The following is a 23,659-nucleotide window of genomic DNA, read 5'->3' as shown; positions in this document are numbered from 1 at the left end:
AAATATTCAATTTCCATCGAGCTATGCTTCCCTTTCCCCTCCTCCAGTCTTTAAAGAACAGAATGCTGAGGGCTAGAAAGAGCCTTAGGAGTACTGTCAAGTGCTGGGCCTAGAAAGGACTTCTACCTGTCCCAGGTCACACAGTTGGCAAGTGACAGAGCCAGGCGGAGGAGCCTGGCTCTCATCTCCCTGTCTTGTTCTCTTATAGCTCAAATTCTTCATTTTAAAGACAATAAGCTGATGAACGCTGCCAAAAAATCTTTTTAAACTCTTCATAAAAAAAACCTTTAAAGCTACTTAATTTTGAAAGGTTGATCAAGTCAGCTTAGCAATATTGATTAGGATTCCTTTAATCCATATGATTTTCACATAAATCATCTTCTCTTGTGCACTCTTCCCAGAATATATCTAACCAAAGAAAGCAGGCCTCAGACAGGAAAAGGTGTGCTTTTATTATTTCACCTCTTTTGTTATGCTGTACCTACTAGAAAGGCCACAAGAGAGCTCCTTTATCAGGAGAAGGGGAAACAAGAAAATGGAATTCAGCCCTATCTGGAAGGCTCAGGGTTTCCACCAGGTCTGAAGTAAACGGAAGAAATGTTCTTAGCCCTCTGCTCACGTGTGGTTTGGAGGCAGCTGGCAAGACACTGCATTAATGTGGGGCTGGGTATCCAAACCTGAAAGAGGGCAGGGCAGGACAGTCCCATCTTGATGATGGAATGAAGTGTACAAAACTCTCACATGGTCCAGGCATTTTTTCTGATCATAGTTACATCAAATTGCTCATTTCCCGGTTGTTTGGTGTGTGTGTGTGTGTGTGTGTGTGTGTGTGTGTGTGTGCGCACAATCGAGCAGATGTTTCTGCTGACTGTCTGATCAGCAATCTGCAATTAGACCCTGAGGAACAACCTGCTCATTGAGGTTACGGGCCATTAGCCACTTAAATAATGATATCTGTCATCATTTTCATACCTCATCCTGCCCAGATTTTATTTTCAAACTACTCAAAATGAATGCCTAAGTTTCCAAAAATAGACAGACCCAATTTTAATAGCTCAACTCTAGTCAGCATCTTGGTGCAGTGTTTTAGGGTTGAATAATACCTAATAATTTCTGAGTGCTTCCCACATGCCTGCCGTTGTATTTAGGTCTTTGTAAACATAACTCCTCAAGCCCACACAAGAACTCTGTGAGGTACATACTATCATTGTCCCCATTTTACAGGTACAGAAACTGAGACACTGAGAAGTTCAATAATTCACACCTAGAAGGGAACAGAACTTGGATCTATATTGAGATCTGTTTGACTTTTATGCTATATATTGACACAGGTACTGTGTGTCATTTGGCTAGTAAGGTGCTCACAGTATATTAAAATGATAGAAGGATGTATAGGCAACATAGTTTTGTATAAAGAGACAAAATAAGATATTGGTTTTTTTTTTTTTTAATTTATTTTTGGCTGTGTAGCGTCTTCATTGCTGCGCGCGGGCTTTTCTCTTGTTGCAGCGAGCGGGGCCTACTCTTCGTTGCGGTGCGCGGGCTTCTCACTGCGGTGGGTTCTCTTGTTGCGGAGCATGGGCTCTAGGCACGTGGACTCAGTAGTTGTGGCTCGCATGCTCTAGAGCGCAGACTCAGCAGTTGTGGTGCACGGGCTTAGTTACTCCGTGGCATGTGGGATCTTCCCAGACCAGGCCTCGAACCGGTGTCCCCTGCATTGGCAGGCGGATTCTTAACCACTGCGCCACCAGGGAAGCCCAAGATATTGGTTTTAAAATAATGGAACATTTATATAATGCAGTGATTATCAACTGGGGGAAAAAATGACTGCCTCGGGGACATTTGGAAATGTGTGGGGTCATTTTTGGTCATTTTAGTTGTTGCATTAACCTGTTACACCTGTTATTGGTGGTCCCCCGGGACACAATTTTAGACAAGGAACTGCCTGTCTCTGAATGTCAAGAGTACTAAAAAATACTAATAAAATGGAATAGTGGTAATCTTAAATGATGCAAAAAGCTGAAGGTGGTAAACTCAGATGCCTTCAGGGATCAATCAGGGACTGAAAAGTACATGGCCCTCCTCAGGGCATCCGCATACAAATCCTTAAAGCACATTATCAAACAAAGTCATCTAGGCATCAAATTTGGCCTGTGGGCCCCAGATTGAGGCTGTTTAATGAAGGTTTTCTGATCTGGAAATAAGTTTATGATCTATTAAGCAAAGAAGAAGAGCTCCTGGCAACCTCCAGCTGGCCAACACCCAGCCCTGGAGAGGCAGTGGTGGCGAACCCCACAGCCTCCCTCCCCAGTTCCTGCCTCCCCTCTCTCCCAACTTGGTCCAGGTTTGATCTTGGATAGCCCCAGTGTGAGAACCACACACAGAAACAAAAATGTCAGGACAGGGCTTCCCTGGTGGCGCAGTGGTTGAGAGTCCGCCTGCTGATGCAGGGGACACGGGTTCGTGCCCCGATCCGGGAAGATCATATATGCCGCGGAGCAGCTGGGCCCGTGAGCCATGGCCGCTGAGCCTGTGCGTCCAGAGCCTGTGCTCCGCAACAGGAGAGGCCGCAACAGTGAGAGGCCCGCGTACCGCAAAAAAAAAAAAATGTCAGGACATTCCACACTGCCCTTATCACTTGGAAATGCTGACTGGGAAAATAAGCCTTACCAGAAATAAAAGCCTTTTCAATGTTTACCATCTGCAGGAGGACAGTGGGCCTTCTTGCGGCCCCATCTCGTGCTGAGTAAACATCATTTCAAAGGCTTTGAAACCATCCTGACTTTTTCTTGCAGTAAACTTCATATTCAGCACCATTTTTTTTTGACAATAAAAAACTTTTTTTAATTGAAGTATAGTTGATTTACAGTGTTGTGTTAGTTTCTGGTGCACAACAAAGTGATTCAGAATATATATATATATATATATTCTTTCTCATATTCTTTTCCATTATGGTTTATTCCAGGATGTTGAATACAGTTCCCTGTGCTATACACTAGGACCTTGTTGTTTATCTAGTTTATATATAGTAATTCGTATCTGTTAATCCCAAACTCCTAATTTATCCCTTTTCAGCACCATGTTGATGGCATTGATATGCTAATTTTAAAATAAACATATTCATGAGGGTGGAACAGCGTTCACAGTCCTAGGCCTAAAGCCCAATGAAGGCACGGAGGGTGTGGGTGAATGTGTGTGCATGTGTGTGTGTGTGACACTGGGCTTCTTCACAGAATCTCCCTCAGTGTGTTTGCTCCTGTTAGACCCCTTTGTGCTTCCAGCAGCAGGTAAGGCTCCCGGAGCAGAGATGAATGGTTGGAGGTGTAGGCTTGGATGTAGAGCTCAAATCCAGGCCTGGCTGTATGGCTTCAGACTCCTCCCTCAGCCCTCTAGACCTCACATTGCTCCTTATAAAAGGAGGGTAGTGACATCTAGGTCACGGGATTGTGCGAATCAGGTAGGATGGCGGGTGTGCCGGGGGCTCAACCCTGTGGCGGGCAGCGAGCGAGTACCCACCGGTTGGCAGGTGCTAATATTGTTACTGCCTATTTTGTAGATTCAAAAACTGGAATCTGGGGAGAGGAAAGCAAACGACCCTCTAGCAGCCAAGACTGCCCAGGAGTCCTGACCCACTGCCTCGCCTCCGTGGGTCTCCAGGGCAGTCCCGCTCTTGGTGCTGCCTGGACACGAGGTACCCCCAGTGGTTCCATCCACGTCTCTTCCTGCTGCCCCTGAGAGAGCCCAAGCCCCTCTCGTGACCTGTGACAGCCCTGCGAGGAACTTGTCATGCTGACGGAGTGAGTGGCCCGGGAAGAGCCAGCCCAGGTTCCCATCAGGCTGATGGATGTAGCCAGCTTCTAAGTGTGCACATCACCCTCCCCGGCCCCTAAAGCCTTCCCATTTGAGAGGGAAGAGACCCAAGACGCACAGCAACACCCGCAGGCTGCCTCTGGCTTGGGGCAGGGATGGGTTTGCAGCCATCTCGGTACCTCTGCAACCTCTAACCTGATTTCCTCGTTTCCCAACAGAGAAATGAAGGTCTGGCACGGAATAGTGATCGCAGCGGTGTCTCTGGTACTGCAGGCCTGCCTCCTCGCAGCCGTCAACTACCTGCTCAGCAGGCACATGGGTAACTGGCTCAACATCCTCTTCCCTCCCGGTTCCCCTCAGGGACCACTCCCGAGCCTGCAGCAAGATGAGCCCCCTTTGGAGCCCCCGAATATCGCTAATTGAGGAATCCCTGGCCAGATGCCCCTTCACCCCACCAACGTCTAAGCTGGTAATCCCCACCCTGACCCAACCTATCTGCGGTTGGGAATGATGGCTCAGAGTCTTTCCACTGCCCAGACAAGCTTCTGCCTAGAGACAAGCTGCTGCGATGCTCCTGAGGGTGCGCTCACTTAACCTGAGCCTGGTGAATTTCCTTCATCCCTGCCAAGGGACTTAATGTGAAGAAATGGCCTTGAATTACAACAGAAGGGCGAATGGTATGGTTAGACTAAGAAATTAGCTTAAATTCCTGAGCTGATTTGCAGTAGGAAAGTAGGAAGCTCGGTCCAGGAAAGACATTACAATTAAGGAAAATAAAACTGCTTTGGCTGTTCTAAGACAAGGGATTGGGCAAGATGGTGTATGTCTAAGCTACTCTAGTCAATCATTCATTCCATACAACAGGGAACAAAATAAAAATCCCTGCACTTATGGACCTTACATTCTATGGGTAACACAGACAGCGGACAAGTAAAATGTGTGGTAGGTTACGGTAAGTGCTAGGGAGAAAAAAAATGAAGCAAGGCAAGGAGATATGAATTGGATGGGGGTCAGCATCCCTGAGATGCTGACACTTGAGTCTAAACCTGAGGGAAGTGAGGAAGTGAGCCACACCTACAAAGGCCATAAGCCAGGAGAGTTTGTTCATAACAGCAGAAGCAAAGGGGCTGGGTGGCTGGAGCTGAGGTGGGGCAGGGAGAGGAAGGAGGAGTGAGGCCCAGAGGGCCTTCAGGCTGGGACTTTGGATTTTACTCCAAGTGAGGCGAGGGGCATTGCAGGGTTCTGAGCAGAGGAGTGCTGAGGTTTGAGGAGATCCCTCTGTCAATTTTCTCTAATGAGAGCTGTGCTCACGGATAGGATGAGCCTGACCTAGCGAACTTTCACTTTTGACTCTTGCCCTGTCCCTTCTAGCTAAGGAGAATGAGCGGATACTGAAAAGGGCCAAGCACAAGGTCCCCAGGCCCAGCCCTGCCCACTGCTGCCCGCCTGCTGCCAAGAAGACGAAGGAGCCTAGGGAAGAGAGAAGCACACCCGTGCCTAAGCCCCGTTACCCACGTGAGTACAGGGGTGGGGGGAGAACGTGTCACAAAGCTTATTCTGCTCTGTCTGGACTCCCGGGGAGCCTCCCTGCAGCAGCCCTAGTCTGTCCTACCCAAACCACTAGCCCGAGGATTCCTCACACCCTCCCCAGTACAGGCCAAGCCAGGCCCCCATTTTCAGAAGGTTGTTCATCCTATCCAGTGGGGCAGATTGCATTGGGTTTGTGTGGGTCTAAGTTCTTCTCTAGCTTTGGTCATGTGTGAACGGCTGCCGTGGAGGACCGGGGGCTGTCTCTGCTCCTGTCTTTGTGATACTATGGCATCTCTTCTTCTGCCTGCCCGTTAGTGGTGGAGCCGAGATTTCAACTGCCTCTGTCTGCCCCCAGCCATGGCATCTGGGCACTTTAATAAATCTGAGTCTTGGTGATGGCTCACATCTCTATCCCCCTCTGGCAAGTGAACCAACAGGGACATCACGTTCTCGTTTTCTCTCTCTTTCAGCTTAGGAGACCCACCAGGTCACTATTCACATAGTGGAAACTGCCGCTTCCACAGCAAGAGAGTCACTCACCAGAGATTGCTCTTTCCACTGCTTCATCTTTTGGTTGATTTGAGTTTGCTCCGTCCTTCTAAATTTTATCTTTTCAGTTGGAGAAATCTGGTTGTCAGCCTTCCTCGCCACCAAGATAAGGCCTCAATGCATGTGGGAATCGGAAGATGCCATTTGCATGAACTCATGGTCTCAATGGAAGGGGAGAGGCATGGGCCTCGCCACAATCCCTGATCCTGATGCTTCCCTGAAGCCTGGTCAGAATCAAAGACTCCATGGTTGGCAGGGACCTCAGAGATCATCGTCCAACCTTCTGTGTTACAGGGGACAAGACCAGGGCACAAAAAGGAATGTAACCTACCTGGCGTTAGTGACAGGTTTAGATTAGAAGCTGTGCCTGTGATTTCTGGGGCCAGAGCTCTTTGCCTTGGGCCACAGCGGCTCAGCATGCCCCGCCTACTCCCCTTCCAGCAGATAGCCCTTCCCAAGCACAGTCCAGCCTGGTGCGCTTGGTATTACTTTTAGGTGGAGCTGGACAAAGCATCAGTGCCTGGACTCTTGGACATGTTCCTCATTATTTTGGGAGGCTCACCTCTTTCTCTGTTCTATTCCTTTTTCCTCTTTGGGGGGCTCTGTATCTCTCTCCCCCACTCCTCTTTGAGTTCCTCGTTCTGTCTCTGTCTTCATCTCATTCTCCCTTCCATTGCCTCTATCCTCTCTTTACACCCTTTGGCTTTCTTTAGAAGAAGAACAGTTTCTATTTCACCCTAGATGACAGTGACGTGTCCTCAGACAGCTCCGACAGCTCAGACAGCTCACCTCCCACCCACCAGGTAATGGACACTCCCAATGATCCGAGCCCTCCATATGCAGTCTGGGGTCACCGTGGCTCCAGAGACGGGAGTAAGGAAGGAGGTGCTTCTGGAGGCATTACATCATCTTTAGGTGAGGGTGGTTGGGCTTTCATTCCCAGGCCCGTATCAGCACAGAGCATCAAAACAAAGTGGGTCTGAGTGAGCTATAAAAATGAAGGTGCTAACGGGAAACCCCTTTCTCCCATGTCCCAGTCACTGACCAAGGTCCACTCTGAGTCCTGACCTCACTTGGATTAAGTCTCCACGTCTTTCTTCCTTAAACCCATTCATTCCCACAGGCACAAGGAGCAATATTCCTCATTGCCCTGACCCTGCTCTCAGACACAGCTACCTGGGACCCAGGTTCTTTCCCATCCAGCCTAGGGCGAGCCTCTTTGAGTGAGAGTTGAGTACCTCCTCCAAACATGGTAGGAATCTTGACCAAATTTCTTTGCTTTTTTCCCCTAAGGCCACCAAGGATGTGAACTACACACAAGTGGACTTTTCAGCTCCTGGAGGACAAAGAAATGACTCTGTCCTGGACTATGAGAACATAAAGGAAGCCACAGATTATGTCAATGTCAAACCAAAAAGCCACAAGCCCGGTTTCTGGACTTTTGTGAACACTGGTGTCTTTGAGCCAGTGGAATACAGCCAAGTGGCCATGTGAATTCTAGGCTTTTTAATGGGGCGTAGTTCCTTATGCATTCTTGCACTTATTTTGTAGGCGGACTAGTGTTTGTTTATTTTTTTTGACAAGGAAATAGGAGAAAAAGTATGCCTGTATGTCAGCAAGGAATATTCGGATTAGGAAGAACTTCCAGGTTAAGTATGAAAACACTGGCGCATATCAGTAGAGAAAGTGATGAAGTCTCTCTCCATAAAAAAATTTTTAAAGATTTTAATCAACTGTAGTAGAGTTCTGTTTGACAGTCTTATGATTAAATGCCTCTCTGAGCTATTTCATTATAGGTAATAAACAACTTCCTTAAAATTTTTAAATAAAACAGCAACTACAGGTTCCTCTTTTCCTCTGGCTTAACCTTGCATCCTGTTCCTTTATCAGTATTGTATCTTGCTGAGTAATCCTGCTCTGCCCTCAGAACGTTAAATAATGCATTTGGAAAGCTCACCGTTACTTAACCTTTGAATCTGCTGTTCTTAGGAAAGAAAGATGACAGAGTAGTAAATGCCAACTAGCATCACAATCTATTATTCCAAAAAAACTTTCCAAATTCAATCCAATAAAAATCAATATCCATTCTCGGTTTGTGGTGGTTGTTGTTTTTACTTTTACTACCAATTAGTAGTAAAAGAACACTTTCTTAACTTGATTAAGAACAGCTTATCTGAAACCAGCTAATGGCATGATATTTAACTGTAAGGTCCTAGACGCAGTCCTATTAAATCATGAACAAAGTAGGAATGTCCAAAAGCCTGACATTTCTTTACTATCTAACATTGCTCTAGAAATTCTAATCAGTGCAATAAAACAGTTAACAAAAATAAGGCTGTAACTATGGAAGAGGAGGATAAGTCTGTCATTGTTTACGATATGCTAGAGAATTAACTATGTTTTAAAATTAATAACATGCAGTTAGCAGTGACTAGATAAATATATAACTTATTTTCCCAACAGCTAATTAAGACACAAAATGAAAAAAAAAATTGCTCACAATAACTAAGCAAACATCTCAAAAATGGAAACCCCATTATAAAGCAGAAACTAACACACCATTGTAAAGCAATTATACTCCAATAAAAATGCTTAAAAAAAAAAATAAAAGGAAACCCTAGAAATACTCCTAGCCAAATTCAAACCCCAGATGAGTGGCATTCAGGTCTAGAGACCATTCATTAACTGTGCGCCATCTGCTGGCTATAAATGACCTTTCTAGCCCTGGTACTGAGGGGGTTGGGGGGGAGGGGCAGGGGCAGCTTTCATCTTCCCAGGTTCCTCTTCCCCAAGATGACCTGAAGAGATGGTTTTGAGTTTCTGGGGCTGGAAACTTTTGACACATGTCCCTACACCTTTTAGCTACCACTGTTGTTCCTCTCCTACTATTGTTTGAACATTTGTGTCCCCCCTCAAAGTTATATGCTGAAATCCTAATCCAAGGTAATGGTATTGGGAGATGGGGCCTTTGGGAGGTTGTTGGGTCATGAGGGTGGCAACCTCCTGAATGAGATTAGTGCTCTTAGAAATCCACAGAGCTCCCTAGCGCCTTCCATCGTGTGAGGATACAATGAGAGGTCTGCAACCCAGAAGAGGACACTCACCAACCATGCTGGCACCCTCCAAAACTATGAAAAGTAAATATCTGTTGTTTATAAGTCACCCAGTCTATGGTACTTTTTATGGAGCCGTAGGGACCAGGACATCTCCTTAGAAAGCTTTTCTTCTTTTTATTCTTCCAGTTTTACTGAGATATAATTGACATACAGCACTGTATAAGTTTAAGGTGTACAGCACAATGATTTGACTTACATACGTCATGAAATGATTGCCACGATAAGTTCAGGGCGCATCCATCGTCTTGTATAGATACAAAATTAAAGAAATAGAAAAAAATGTTTTCCCTTGTGAACTCTTTACTCTCTTAACAACTTTCACATAGAACATACAGCAGTGTGTGATAAATTTATCACGTAGTACATTGCATTCCTAGTACTTACTATCTTGTAGCTGAAAGTCTTTACCTTTTGACTGCCTTTATCCAATTCCCCTCCCCCAACCCCCACCTCTGATACCACAAATCTGATCTCTTTTTCTATGAGTTTGTTTGTTTGTTTTTGTAGTATAATTGACCTATGCACTATGTTACTTCCTGTTACACAACATAGTGATTTGATATTTCTATACTTTCAAAATGATCACCCAGTCTAATCACCCTCTGTCACCATACAAAGATATTATGTATTATTCCCCACACTGTACATTTCACACCTGCAACTCATTTATTTTGCAACTGGAAGTTTGTATCTCAATCTCCCTCGCTTATTTCTCCCCTCCCCTCACCCCTTCTCCTCCGGCAACGATGTGTTTGTTCTCTGTATCTATTACTCTGTTTATGTTTTGTTATGTTTGTTCATTTGTTTTGTTTTTTATATTCCACGTATAAGTGAAATCATACAGTATTTGCCTTTCTTTGTCTGACTTACGTCACTTAACAGAATACCCTCTAGGTCCATCCATGTTGTTGCAAACTGCAAGATTTCATTCTTTTTATGGCAGAAAAAGATATACGCACTCCTATGTTCATGGCAACATTATTTTGCAGTAGCCAAAATATGAAAGCAACTTAAGAGCCCATCAATAGATGAATAAAGAAGAAGTGGCTATATATATACATATATACATGTATACATATATACATGTATATATATTGTAAATGATATATCCAGTAAGGGAGATATCCATATATCTCCCTTACTGGATATATCATTTGCAAATTTCTTCTCCCATTCAGTAGACAGTCTTTTCATCGATAGTTTCCTTCATGGTACAAAAACTTTTTAGTTTGACATAGTCCCAATTGTTTACTTTTGCTTTTTTTCCCCTTGCCTGAGGTGACATATCCAAGAAAAATGTTACTAAGACCGATGTCAAAATGTGTACTGCCTATGTTTTCTTCTAGAAGTTTTATGGTTTCAGGCCTTGCATTTAAGACTTTAGTCCACTTTGGATTTATTTTTGTGCCTGGTGTGAGAAAGTAGTCCAATGTGATTCCTGTGCATGTAGCTGTGCTGTTTTCCCAACACCATTTATTGAAGAGGCTTTCCTTTCTCCATTTTATATTCTTGCATTTTTTGTCATAGGCTAACCCACACTTCATATAAGTGTGGGTTCATTTCTGGACTCTCTATTCCAGGGGTCCCCAACCCCCGGGCTGCAGACTGGTACGGCAGACTGGTACCAGTCTGTGGCCTGTTAGGAACCAGGCCACACAGCAGGAGGTGAGCAGTGGGTGAGTGAGGAAGCTTCACCTGCTGCTCCCCATTGCTCGCGTTACCACCTGAACCATCACTTGCATTACCATCTGAACCATTGCTCATATTACTGCCTCAAACATTGCCCTCATTGCTTGCATTACTGCCTGAACCATCCTCCCACCCCTGTCCATGGAAAAATTGTCTTCCATGAAACTGGTCCCTGGTGTCAAAAGGGTTGGGTACCGCTGTTCTATTCTTTTCCATTGATCTTTGTGTCTGCTTTTGTGAAAATACCACAGTTTTGATTACTGTAGCTTTGTATTATAGTTTGAAATCAGGGAGTGTGATACTTCCAGGTTTGTTCTTCTTTCTCAAGATTGTTTTGGCTCTTCAGAGTCTTTTGTGTTTCCATACAAATTTTAAAATTATTTGTTCTAGCTCTGTGAAAAATGCCATTGGTATTTTGATAGAGATGGCACTGAGTCTGTAGATGGACTTGGGTAGTATGGTCATTTTAACAATATTATTTCTTTTTTTAAAAAAAATAAATTTATTTATTTAATTTTTGGCTGCGTTGGGTCTTTGTTACTGCATGCAGGCTTTTTCTAGTTGCAGCAAGCAGGGGCTACTCTTCATTGCAGTGCGCAGACTTCTCACTGCGGTGGCTTCTCTTGTTGCGGGGCATGGGATCTAGGTGCACGGGCTTCAGTAGTTGTGGCGCACAGGCTTAGTTGCTCTGTGGCATGTGGGGTCTTCCCGGACCAGGGCTCGAACTCGTGTCCCCTGTATTGGCAGGTGGATTCTTAACCACTGCGCCCCCAGTGAAGTCCCTAACGATATTATTTCTTTCAATCTATGAGCACAGTATATTTTTCCACCTGTTTGTGTCATCTTCAGTTTCTTTCATTAGTGTCTTATAGTTTTCCAAGTACAGGTCTTTTACGTCCTTAGTTATATTTATTTCTAGATATTTTATTCTTTTTGATGCAATTGTAAATGGGATTATTTTCTTAATTTTTCTTTCTGATAGTTTGTTGTTAGTGTATAGAAATGCAACCAATTTCTGCATACTAATTTTGTATCCTGCAACTTTTCCAAATTCATTGATGAGCTCCAGTAGTTTTTTGGTGGCATCTTTAAGATTTTCCATGTGTAGTACCATGTCATCTGCAAACAGTGACAGTTTTACTTCTTCCTTTCCAATTTGGATTCCTTTTATTTCCTTTTCTGGTCTAATTGCTGTGTCTAGGACTTCCAATACTATGTTGGTTAGAAGTGTTGAGAGTGGGCATCCTTGTCTTGTTTCTGATCTTAGAGGAAATGCTTTCAGCTTTTCAGCATTGAGCATGATGTTGCTGTGGGCTTGTCATGTATGGTCTTTATTATGTTGAGGTATGTTCCTTCTATAACCACTTTGTTGAGAATTTTTGTCATAAAGGAATGTTAAATTTTGTCAAAAGCCTTTTCTATATCTATTGAGACCATCAAATGACTTTTATTCTTCAATTCATTAATGTGGTGTATCACATTGATTGATTTGTGGATATTGAAAAATCCTTGCATCCCTGAAATAAATTTCACTTGACCATGATGTGTGATCTTTCTAATGTATTGTTAGATTAGGTTTGCTAGCATTTTATTGAGGAGTTTTCCATCTATGTCCATTGGTGATATTGGCCTGTAATTTACTTCTTTTGTGATATCTTTGTCTGGTTTTGGTATCAGAGTGTGCCTGGCCTTGCAGCATGAGTTTGGAAGCATTCCTTTCTCTGCGAATAATTTGAGAAGGCTAAGCATTAATTCTTCTATAAATGTTTAGTAGAATTCACTTGTGAAGATGTCTGGTCCTGGACTTTTGTTTGTTAGGAGTTTTTTAAATTGCTGATTCAATTTCATACTGGTGATTGGTCTGTTCGTATTTTCTATTTCTTCTTGATTCAGTCATGGGAGAGTGTACATCTCTAGGAATTCGTCCATTTCTTCTAGGTTGTCCATTTTATTAGCATATAGTTGTAGCAATCTCTTTTGATACTTTATATTGCTGTGGTGTCATTTATAACTTCTTTTTTCATCTCTGATTTTATTTATTTGGGCCTTCTCTCTCTTTTTTCTTTACAAGTCTGGCTAAAGGTTTATCAGTTTTGTTGAAGCTTTTCTTAATGGGGAAAAAGAGATTCTACTGATTAGAGAGGCAGAATGAAGACTAACCACTACCAAAGTCAACAACAATGACGCCGTCTTTGCAAACAGAAATAAAACTTTTTATTGATCTCTTTTTAAAAGAAAAAAAAAAAGAGACAATTCAAGAGTGTGCTGAAGAGATTCAGATAAGTTACAGCACACCCAAGAGAGACTGGGCAGAGATACTGCTGAGACAGTTCCCATACCAGGAGAGGGGACAATTGCAGTAGCATGGACAGAGCACCTGCTTTCTGCAGAATTCTGGATAGGCCCTGGGAGTTAGGAGAATCAAACACAAAAATAAGACTTGAGCATGTGGATGGGGTCAAGGCATGTATGACCTAGTTGTGGGGACAGGCAAGAACATGTACAAAACAACATGTGACAAGGGAGAATTAACACAGAGCAATGAAACCAGAGCTCATCAATGTTTAAGTAGATTGTGTATAAGAATGTTAAGATCAGGTGGGCCTGATCAGAAAGAAACATCTCAGGGCTTCCTTGGTGGCGCAGTGGTTGGGAGTCTGCCTGCTGATGCAGGGGATGCGGGTTCGTGCCCCAGTCCAGGAAGATCCCACATGCCGCGGAGCGGCTGGGCCTGTGAGCCATGGCCGATGAGCCTGCGCTTCCGGAGCCTGTGCTCCGCAACGGGAGAGGCCACAACAGTGAGAGGCCCGCGTACCACAAAAAAACACAAAACTTTGAGCACAGAAAGAAACATCTCAGAGAGAGGTGGTTTCTGACCTCAGTTTAGGAAGAAGGATGGACCATTGATGGATGGGAGAAGAGGCAGAAGGAAAGGGAGCAGGGCTGATGCAATGGAGGCACTCAATAAATTCTCCAGGGACTGACCTGAACTGAACCCAGAAGCAGTGATGATACTTGGGAGCAGGATGCTGATGTCAGAGAAAACACTGACCACCTGATTAAGGTCAATAGCGAACTTCTGCTATGATTGGCTTCAAAAGTATGACGTTCATGGCAGATAAGTATATCATAGAAGTTAACGTTAGCACTCACCCCAGTTGCTTATAAGGGGAAGGCATTCCTGGCAACTGCTGTTTAAGAAGAGAGTTGAAAGTGTGACTCCAAGTGACTTACAGAGGTTTGACTGACCATCAGTGGTGCAGATGACTTAGATGACCTGATAAGTGAAGAGGAGGACTGAGTTCACATCCTAAGGAGCTTGGGCCCATACGCTGATGACTGGGGCCAGCTAACAATATGACCTGACCCTCATTGCTAGCCATGTTACTAGAAATAAAACGGCCTTTTGTTTGTGATACCTCTGTGAGCTTAAAGGGTTAGCTGCCTAAATCTGTATAAATGGTTGCCTGTACGAGTAGTCACCATTGGAGGAGCCCAGCTTCTGGTACAATGAAGTCACTCTCTCCCATGTTGTATGTCATCAGAACATCCAGGGAAGAATCATGCTGCCCCACTCTGGGCTCCTCTGTGGATAAGGACTGGATAACATCTCTCCAAACCTATCTTATACCTGGGTACCGATAAACTGATTTGCTACTGGCAACCAGTAGAAAGTGGATTACATGCCAGTGATGAACTGGGAATACACAGTAGACTAGAGTAAATGTGACCTGTCTTCCATGAATTTTTATTCTAAAGGAGCAAGCACCCAATGCTCACTATAGAACTGAAGCAGAATTCCATGAGGGACACTAACTTATTGGCCAGCAAGACCCACAGGGTGAGGAGGTATTTTATGCTCAACACCAGTGGGATATTTGCTCTCAGATCAGGACAGTCTTCCTGGTCCAGAGGGGTCTCAAGAGGCCTTCTTACCCAGGCCCCTGGCCTCTAAACTAAACACATTATAATTTCATCATTGAGGTCCCCTAGCTCTCTCATACACTCACCCTTTCAGGAAGGAATTTCTATATCAGGCCCTTTTCCTGCAGAAGAAACCTCTTGTTCTTTGCCCCTCCTTGCCAAATACATCCTCCATAAACTTAGACGAAAAGAACTGCACGTCCAAGTATCTCAACAGAGCTGGTCAAATGAGAGATCAAGACTCTAGAACTTGAGGGAAAGGTAGTATGGCATAAGAGCTGGAAGACCCGTGTGACTTTCCCAGTAGGTCCCTGTGGGTCATTACTGTTTCAGACACACTTTCAGCTCCACACTGCCACCGTGTGGCCCCAGGGCAAATCCCAGGTCACTCCTGTCTCCTTTTCCCTATTAAGTGAATGTAGGGGTACCAAGAAGGTGGCTCCCTGCCCCTCAACCTTGCCCTTGGCCCTGCCCTGTTCAAGGAGATCACAGTTTTATTTTAGCTTACATATCCCATTGACATTGCCCACAGGAAACAAAGATGCCCAGAAATCTCCTGGTTATTAAGTAGTTGTATTGATCAATTTCAACCACGTCTGGGTTCTGGACCCAGGAGTGAGTTGCTGTGGCCTAGGCTGAGGCTATAGCCCCTCGAGAGATAAAATACCTATCTACATACAAAACATAGAGCCATCTTTAAAATTACTGGCCTGTACCAAACAACATAAAAAGCCATTCTGAGAAATGCCCACAGTCAAGCGATTAACCTCCTCCTGCCATCTTCTGCCCTGCCCACCCCCAGACCCCTGCTCCCACATGGGTGCCACGGGACTGAAGTACTGTATTTCACAGAGTCCACAGGACAGCATAAACATTTTACAAAATTGCTCAGCCCAGGGACAGTATCACTCAGTTTTTCCAGGGGTGAGCTGTCAGAAATGAGGATGACCCAGAGAGCACGGGACCTCCTTCTTGCTTCCCACAAGGCCCACCTCCCTGGACCCTATCTGAGGCCCTGGTGCTGGCTCTGAATGCCTGTGAGAGCTTCCTACAGGGACGGCAAACGCCATCATTCATAGATCCAGACAGGATCCTGCCATCTCCTTCAGGAGCCTCCTAGAATAGGCTCCTGAAGCCCCCAGCCCAGTGTCCAGCTGTTCCCCATTGGCCTCATCATAGGACAGCACTAGCTTTCTGGAAAAGGTCAATTGCAGCCTTTCCATGGGAGGAAGAGGGAGGGCCCCAAACCACCACCACAAGTAAATGCGCCCTCATGCGATGCAAAGCTGGAAATATAATAGTGGGATTATGTGCTACTCTTTGCTAGAGAAGGCACAGAGTAGGCTTGGAAGGGGCTCTAGTCAATCTTGATTCCAAGTCTCTTCTCGCCTCCCTACTGTAGAGTCTCCTGGGCCCAGTGCCCTGGAAGTCACCCACGGGATGCAATCCCGAGCCCGGCCACTATCTTCTCTAGCGTCAGTAGAGTGTTGTATAGTCTACAGCCTCACATTCGTGCCCTCCCAACAAGGCGGGCATTGTTATTTCTATTTAACAAATGAGGTGCCTGTTGCTCAGAGAGATTGGATAACTTGCCCAAGTTCAAACAGGTAGAAAAGAGGTGAGATCAGGACTCAAACCCAGGTTTGGGGGTACAAGGCCGGGATCCCTTGTACCTCCCAGTCATCGTGACGAGCAAAGATTTACTTAGTACCTACTATGGGCACCAGGGTCAGGAACTGTGGTCTGAAGTGGAAGCAGAGGAAGGAGCAACTTCAACAGCTCACGCTGGCATGGGAGGCTCCTCAGCCCAGCTCCATCAGGACAGATGGACAGGGAAGAAGTGGTTGGACGTCAGGGACTGACATTAGCAACAGGGTGCAGTGAAGAGAGACAGTGGGTTCCCACATCCACCTTGAGCCTTGGTCTCACTAGGGTCTGTGTCCCGCTCTCCCCTTCTCTAGTATTGAAGGGCTGGGGTGCTTTGTTCACTCACAACACTCAGCTTAGGTTCTTTTCTTTTAAGGAAGCCTAATGAGACTTCTTAGAGCTAAGTGGCCTCTTAAAGAAGTGTATCCCCAAAGCCACAGTCACTCCTCAAAACTTCCCTAGGAGTGGAGGGCAGAGGGTCACTGCTCCCTGGAGTGCTCTCAGGAGCTCTTAATTAGATCAGCAATCCCTACATTAATAGGGGCTCACGTGTTTAGTATGGTTCAAGAGTTTACAAACCACCTACACACGCACAGTCCTATTTGACCCTCATAATGAAGAGAGCAAGGCCATTGGTGGTGGCATGGTGGTAGAACCAGGACCCAGTTCTCCTGACGTCAGCTGATGGTCTTTCCACCATCAAGACCATCGCTTTGAGTAGAACCAGAATCATGGTGGGGAGGTTATCCCATGGTATAAATCCCACTGCGGATAATGAGGTGCGGGACAAAGCCCCAGATTCTACCTGCCAGGCTCTCTTGGCATCAGCATCACAGAACTGAGGGCAAAAGTGGACAGTACGGCCAAGGCAGGAACCAAAGTCACCAGAATCGAGTCAAAGGGCATAAATGTCATTGTCATGAAAACACAACAATTCTTCCAGAGCCTACTGGTTAGAACGTCCTTAGAGAACGCTTCTCCAGTCTTGCAAAGTCATGAAAGTTTCAAGCTGGGAAATGCCTTAGAGATCATCTCTGTTCTACAGGTGAGGAGCTGAGGCCCAGAGAGGGAGGTGACTTGCCGAAGGTCATACAGATACCCCACGGCAGAGCCGAGTTTCCAGTCCTGGGCTCCTGATTTGGTCACGGCAAGCATGTGATTCGTGTGGAAGCTCTGAGGAGCCTCAAACAAATCCAGAGCCATGACTAAGTCACACTTTCTCAAAGGATGTCTCCTCTGTGCATCCCCAAGAGGCAGGAGCCATGTGGACCCCCTGAGGGGAGGAGGGAGAGCGACCAATCCCTGCTGCCTCCGAGGCTTCCTCCCACTCGGAATTTTATTGTGACCATTTTCATCTCCTCCTTTCCTCACTCTTTCTTCTCACGCTCACCCCCTGTTGGTCATTCCACTGAGAATATGCAATACTCTGCCCTGTCACCCACCCTAACTCTAAATGAGGTACATGGGGAGAAGAGAAGTAGCGTTTGCAGAGTTTTTACCAGTTACCAGGTGCTGTGCTAACCCTGCATTTCCCTTCGGTAGACAGGTGGGCATAGCAGGCGAAGCCCTCACACCTATTCACTTTCTTCATTAAGCAATCCTCTCTCTACCAAAAAAAAAAACCCAAAAACAAAAACTCAGGATGCAGACAGGGTCCTTCTCACAGGTTTTCACTCCTTCCCTCTCCTGGTTGAACTGGGATGCGCTAGTCAGGTTAGGATGAGACAAACAAGATAGGAGACCAGCCTCTGAGTCCCTGCTGCCTGTGGACCCCCAGACAGGACAGCCCTAGGCCTGTCAGATCTGGGGCACCACATCTACCGCACGTGTGGTTCCCAGACACCCTGTGAATATGGCAGGATCAGGGAAGCAGACAGTCTGATTCTCCCTGACTCCCAGCATGTGAGGTTGGGAGCAAACGACGGCAGCCATGTAACCAAGAGGAGCAGCCATTCTGGCCTCCTCGCCCGGCCTCAAACTGGGCTCCCCTAACGCCAGCCCTGCGCTCCCAGCATTTACACCCAGTGCTGAGGTGGGTAGAGACCCTCGCCACACTCCGGGGAGTGTTCTCTAAAAGATGCTGGTCTCGGTGACGGTGTCCCTGTCCACCTGCTCTTCATCCTTCAGTGGGTCTTCGGGCCCCGGCCTCTGGCTGAGGGTGGGCAGGCCACTGGAGCGGGTCAGCAGCATGGCGCGGCGGTTGGATGGGCTGCCGCTGGAGAGCTGCCTGCACATCCTGGGCCCCGGCCCCCCGCAGCAGGCCAGACGGCCGAGGGAACGCGGCCACAGGTGGCCGTTGAAGCCCATGTAGATCCAGGGGTTGCAGCAGCTGCTGAGGTTGCCCAAAAGCATGGAGATGGTGAAAGACACATTGGTTGAATCTGCCGAGAGAGAAGCACAAGAATTTTAGACCTGGGAGAGATTCCCAGTCCCTACTGATCGGAGAAGGAAATTGAATCCCAGAGAGGACCTGGGACTCTCGTGGGGCTCTGTAATTAGAAAGAAATACAGCTGGGGCATGAACCTGGGACTCCTGACTCCAGAGTCTTGCCTCACTGATTGATTTGTTCGTTTTGTACTACAGGGTGATGACAGGATCCGAGGCTTGCTCTGAGTTGACTTTAGAGGTGCAAATATAGTCCGGGACAGGACCAGCCCAAATAGGAGACACTGTCTTTGTTCCAAAACCTCGCTCTTGAATCCCCTAATGGATGTAGAGCTAGGATGAAGCAACTTCTATAAAACATTCAGGAAAAATAACCATGATTCTAGCCGGGTTCAGGCACACCTCCATCCCCACGTATGTCATAGATATGGGTGCACATTGCCTTCCGAATTCCGTCCTCCTTGACCCCTAGGGGTCAGTCCCAGTCATTCTGTCATTCAGTCAGTTTGCATGTGAGTATCAACTGTGCCAAGCCAGTGATAGGGACCTGGTAGGGCGATCAGTGGAGCCTGACAGCCCTACAGGTCCCATGATGTCATCTCCAACTGTGCACCTTCTAGGTACAGGGCATCCAGGCATCCCGTTCCAGACCAGTACTTGTTCTCTGTCATCAGAAATTACATCCAAAGAATGCACCATCCTTGGCGGGTGGGGGAGCTAATTTCTCTCCTGGGCAGTCAAAATGTGAGAGTTCAAAGACTCTGATAAGATTTCTTCCAGATACAATACTCTTTCTGAAAATGAAATGAAACTTCTCATGACAACAGGAAAGCTGGGGGATGGGCCCCGTCCTCCTGCTAGATGCACCACGGCTACAGTTATGGCGTGGGTTGCATACTGAGTTACCCTCCTCTTCAGTGGAGGCTGTAGCATCACTGCGCACAATGCTTAAGCTAGAAGGAACCTTAGAGGTAGAATCACCAAATACAATGTCAGAGCTGGAAGGAACCTTAAGGGTTATGGCGTAGACTTGAACCTAGGTCTTCCCTCTTCAAAGCAGCAATCCTGCACCCTGCCACCATTTCAACCAACAAACTGAAGGGCAAAGCTCAAGTGCCTGCTCTGTAAAGCACCATGAAATCTTCCGATACACAGATTCCTCATGCGCCTCTCCTGAGGGTATGCTCTCCAGTGCGGTACTCATAGCCCAAGAGAAGGGAAGATCCAGGGTCAGAATGTTTGAGAGAAGGCTTGAATCATAGAGTTAGGAAGCTGAAGACACCTGGGCCTGGATGGGCAGGTCTAGGGCACAGAAGTGAGGGCAAGGAGGGAGCACCTGTAAGTGGAGGAGAGACCATCCTCAGCAACAAGCACAGCCTCCTTCAGGCTTGTCTGGGCTCTGGCCTGCTCCCCAGTTAACTCCCCAGTTAATACCCAGGGGCTGCAGAAGACTTGGGAAGTTGCTTTGGCTAAGGGGTGGTATTTATCCCGTCTGCTCCATCGACATATATATGTAGTGCCCAGACTCGGCCAGAGACTTAGGGGTTCCAGAAGTTTCTTCACTTGGGAAGCATCTGTTTGATTTAGGCCTGTCTGAGCCAGGCCCGGTGCAGGGGCTGGAGATGGGCCCGGAGCATTGGAGTCTGCAGAGGCTTCACCTCTCAGCCCCTGAGGGCAGATCCACTACTAGTCCTGGCCAGCCGCTGCACTTCATTCTGACGGAAGCTCAGCTGACAGTCGGGGGCAGGGCCAAGGGCAAGGATACAGACAGCTTCTCACCAAAGACTCAGGGACAGGTGGCCAGGAGGCTAGTTTGCTGTGGAGGAAAACTGGGTGTACTGGGAAGTAAGTCTAAAGTAATGAATGTCAGCCGGACTCGAAGGTCCCAGAGGGCTTCCAGTTTTCTGAGGGAGCACATTTTCTGAGGGATACTTAGTTCCTGTACTTCATACTCAGTGAGGCTCTTGGTAAGCGGTAAGTCACTCTATACATGGGTCTCTGGGACAGGCTGATGATGACAGTGAGTACAGCAGGTGAGCAGGAAAGCCTGCACCGGCTGAACGGCAGGATCCCCATCTTCTTGGAGGTTCCTTGATAAAGGGGTGAATGGCCTTCTCACCCCTGGTGACATCAGCTCAGCTGTGATTGTTGGGAAGAAAGCCATGCCACGGTTAAAGCTTGGCCCATAAAGACCTTCATTCGATTCCTGGCTCCATCCCCTACTAAGCAGTGGCACTTCGGACCAGTTATTTCACCTCTCTGAGTCTCAGGTTACTCAGACGTACAGAAGGTCACCCCGACGTAGCACAAGGCCTGAATGTGCTTGGCACTAGAAAGCCCTCCTTCCTTCTATTCTGTGCTTGACTAGAGCAGGGAGGTCCCTACAGGTGGTTAGGATTAATACGCTCATTGCTTTAAGGGTAATTTATAAAGTCTCTGGTCCAGACTGGTGTCTGAAAGGTGGTTAAGAAGGGGTATGATGGGACCGTAAGAGTTCAGTACTGCCGTCACACTTCTCTCACAGAGTTGTGTTGACATCATGAACAGCCTTCCACTTACTTCATCTCTCCAGAAAAGCAAAGCAGTTGGCTTAAGTGTGTGCTAGGATGAGCAAAATGAGATTAGAAACAAAAGCACAGGGAAGGGGGACCACTCCCTAAGAGCTGGTAGGAAGTGGTAGCCAGGGTCTGCTGGCCAGTGAACCCTCTGGAAGCTTCCAGAGGAAACTGTGCACAGGGCCTCCCTAGGGCAGTCACATGCTGCACCCATTATATACCCCAAGCTGTGCATAAGATGTGATGCACTGCAGAGGACACAGTCACCCCTCTTCACAGACTCGTCCCCCACTCTTCTTAGGGGAGCAGGAACAGATGTCTTTGAATACCTCTCTCCAACATTTTGGGTGCCCAGACACCGCATCTACCTTTCTGAGGACAAGTTCACCCCTAAATGGCCTGACCGCCTGGCAGTTCTAAAACTTAGGAGGCTGCCATCTACCTCACTCCAAAAAATGACCAGAACAAGGCCTTCTGTGTGCCAACCGGAACACAGTCCCATTTTGTTTTTCACGTAGGAGGAAGGGCCCTCTCCTCATCACTTTCAGAGCCAGGGTTATGGGGGTGCGGGGGGGCAGGAGGATGTATTGAGGGAAAAAACAAGGAGGCACCAGGCTCGGGTTCTACTTTTCACTTTGCTGTGTGGCCTTGGGCAAGTCATGTTTCCTCTCTGAGCCTCTGCTTGCTCACTAGCAAGACAAAAGACAAAAGTGTTGAACTTGAAATTTCAGGGTTGTGCACCAAGACTAATTCATTGAAAGTGGCTGTTGTAAAGGGAGTTCAACGTCATATTTAGTTGCAGGGGGGAAGGGTGCCGAGGGACGTAGTTCATGGGCCACAAATTTCCATCCTGGATGGAATCATTTGAAAATCCCTTTCAAACATCTAGCAAACCACCAGTTGCTTGGCCAAATCTACTAATGGCCATATTTTTTTAGGGCCAAAGAGTATTTTAAAATGTTTACATTAGTTACCAAAATTTTAAAAGATGGAAATTCACACCAAAGATACTCACATGGCGTCTTTTGGCCGGAGGGGAGTTGCAGCTGTCCCTTTTCACATGGGACAGGCGCCATCTTTCCTAACTGCTCATTTGTCACCTGTGTGGCCTGTGAGCCATTGTGACCCTGTCCTAATACGCTTGTCCTCTCCTCTCCACATTTTTCCACCTCCTGCTCCCACATCACCCCTCACCAGACCACACACTTGCCTTCATCAGGGGCATTCTCGTCCCACACAGACCACATCTGGACGCTGAAGAAAGGCGCCCAGCAGGCGATGTAGGCCAGCACGATGACGAAGGTCATCTTCACCGTTCGGATCTTGGCCCGTGAGATGGTGTTGGTGCCGCTGACCCGGGATGGCAGCCCCCGTGTGGCTGCAGCTGGGGCAGAAGGAGGTGAGGGCCGGTTCCAAGTCCTCCAACCCCCTCCTTCTACCTTCCAGGCCCCGGTCTTGACTTTTAGGTTCTTACAGATTTCATGGCAGATGAGGCTGTAGCAGGCCGTGAGCATGGCCACAGGCAGGATGAAGATGGCCAGAGTGGTCCAGGTGATGTAAGCCCGTGGCCCCCAAGGAAAGCGGAAGTCTGCCCAGCAGTCCAGCACTCCAGAGCCCTGGATCACCTCTCGTAAAGAAAAAATGAAGACTTGAGGGAGGCTGAGGATGGCGGCCAGCAGCCAAGGAGCTGCAATAAGAGGGTAGGTGGACAGGCTGGGCTGCTGGAGGCTGCACAGGGGGTGACAAACGGCCAGGTAGCGGTCAAGTGTCATGGCCAGCAGCATGTAGGTGGAGGCGAACATGCTGAGCACCTGCAGGTACTTGATGGCCCGGCAGAGGGGGTCGGGGCCCTGGAAGCGGTAGGTGATGTCCCACAGCAGCTGGGGCAGCACCTGGAAGAGCGCCACACCCAGGTCCGTCAGGGCCAGGTGCAGCACAAACAGGTGCATGCGGGAGCGCTTGCGGCCTGCCTGTCCCACTGTCAGCAGCACAGTCAGGTTGCCCCCTGTCGCCAGCACCAGGACAGTGGCCAGGACGCCGATCTCCACCTTGGCCAGCTCCTCATCCCGGCCCAGCCAGGGTGTGGTGGCATTGGGGACAGAGAGGGTGCTCCCGGGGGCGGGGCTGGTGATCCAAGGAGGCCCAGGATCCATGGTGGAAGTTTGCTGGGAGGGAACGGGAGGAAGGAGAGGGATGGATGGAGAGTGTGAGTGTGAGTGGAGAGGTTGGTTGAATGAGATGGAGTGGGGAGGGGAAGTTATAAGATGGAAAAAAGGAGAAGGTTGGGATGACAGGGAAAAGGCTGAAACTGGATGGCAATCGTTAAGAAGATGGGGATAGAGAGGACGATGGAGAAGGAGATAAGGAAGGAGAAGATGCTGACCCCGGAGAGGGGAGGGGGAACCCAGGAGCCAAGGGAAGGAGGGGTCAGGGAGGCAAGGTGTCAGGAAAGG

The 23,659-nt window shown here is 47.3% G+C and overlaps 2 protein-coding genes across 2 annotated transcripts; one reads left to right on the top strand and one right to left on the bottom strand.

Moving 5' to 3' along the window:
• Window positions 1-4,032: 4,032 nt before the first annotated feature.
• On the top strand, window positions 4,033-7,383 carry RHEX (regulator of hemoglobinization and erythroid cell expansion; the record flags this gene model as incomplete). The annotated part of the gene is made up of 4 exons (XM_082658003.1): window positions 4,033-4,129; window positions 5,182-5,325; window positions 6,631-6,692; window positions 7,183-7,383. The coding sequence occupies 4 exons, from the start codon at window positions 4,033-4,035 to the stop codon at window positions 7,381-7,383; spliced, it is 504 nt and encodes a 167-aa protein (XP_082514129.1).
• A 10,952-nt stretch (window positions 7,384-18,335) lies between these two features.
• On the bottom strand, window positions 18,336-23,359 carry AVPR1B (arginine vasopressin receptor 1B; the record flags this gene model as incomplete). Its single annotated transcript, XM_082653982.1, has 2 exons — window positions 18,336-18,646; window positions 22,411-23,359. The coding sequence occupies 2 exons, from the start codon at window positions 23,357-23,359 to the stop codon at window positions 18,336-18,338; spliced, it is 1,260 nt and encodes a 419-aa protein (XP_082510108.1).
• Between the last annotated feature and the right edge of the window lie 300 nt (window positions 23,360-23,659).

Source organism: Grampus griseus, assembly GCF_964374135.1.
Source record: "Grampus griseus genome assembly, chromosome: 1".
In the NCBI taxonomy this organism is placed as follows: domain Eukaryota; kingdom Metazoa; phylum Chordata; class Mammalia; order Artiodactyla; family Delphinidae; genus Grampus; species Grampus griseus.
The sequence above is the reverse complement of the archived record's forward strand: the minus strand, read 5'-3'. Positions and strand labels throughout refer to the sequence as shown.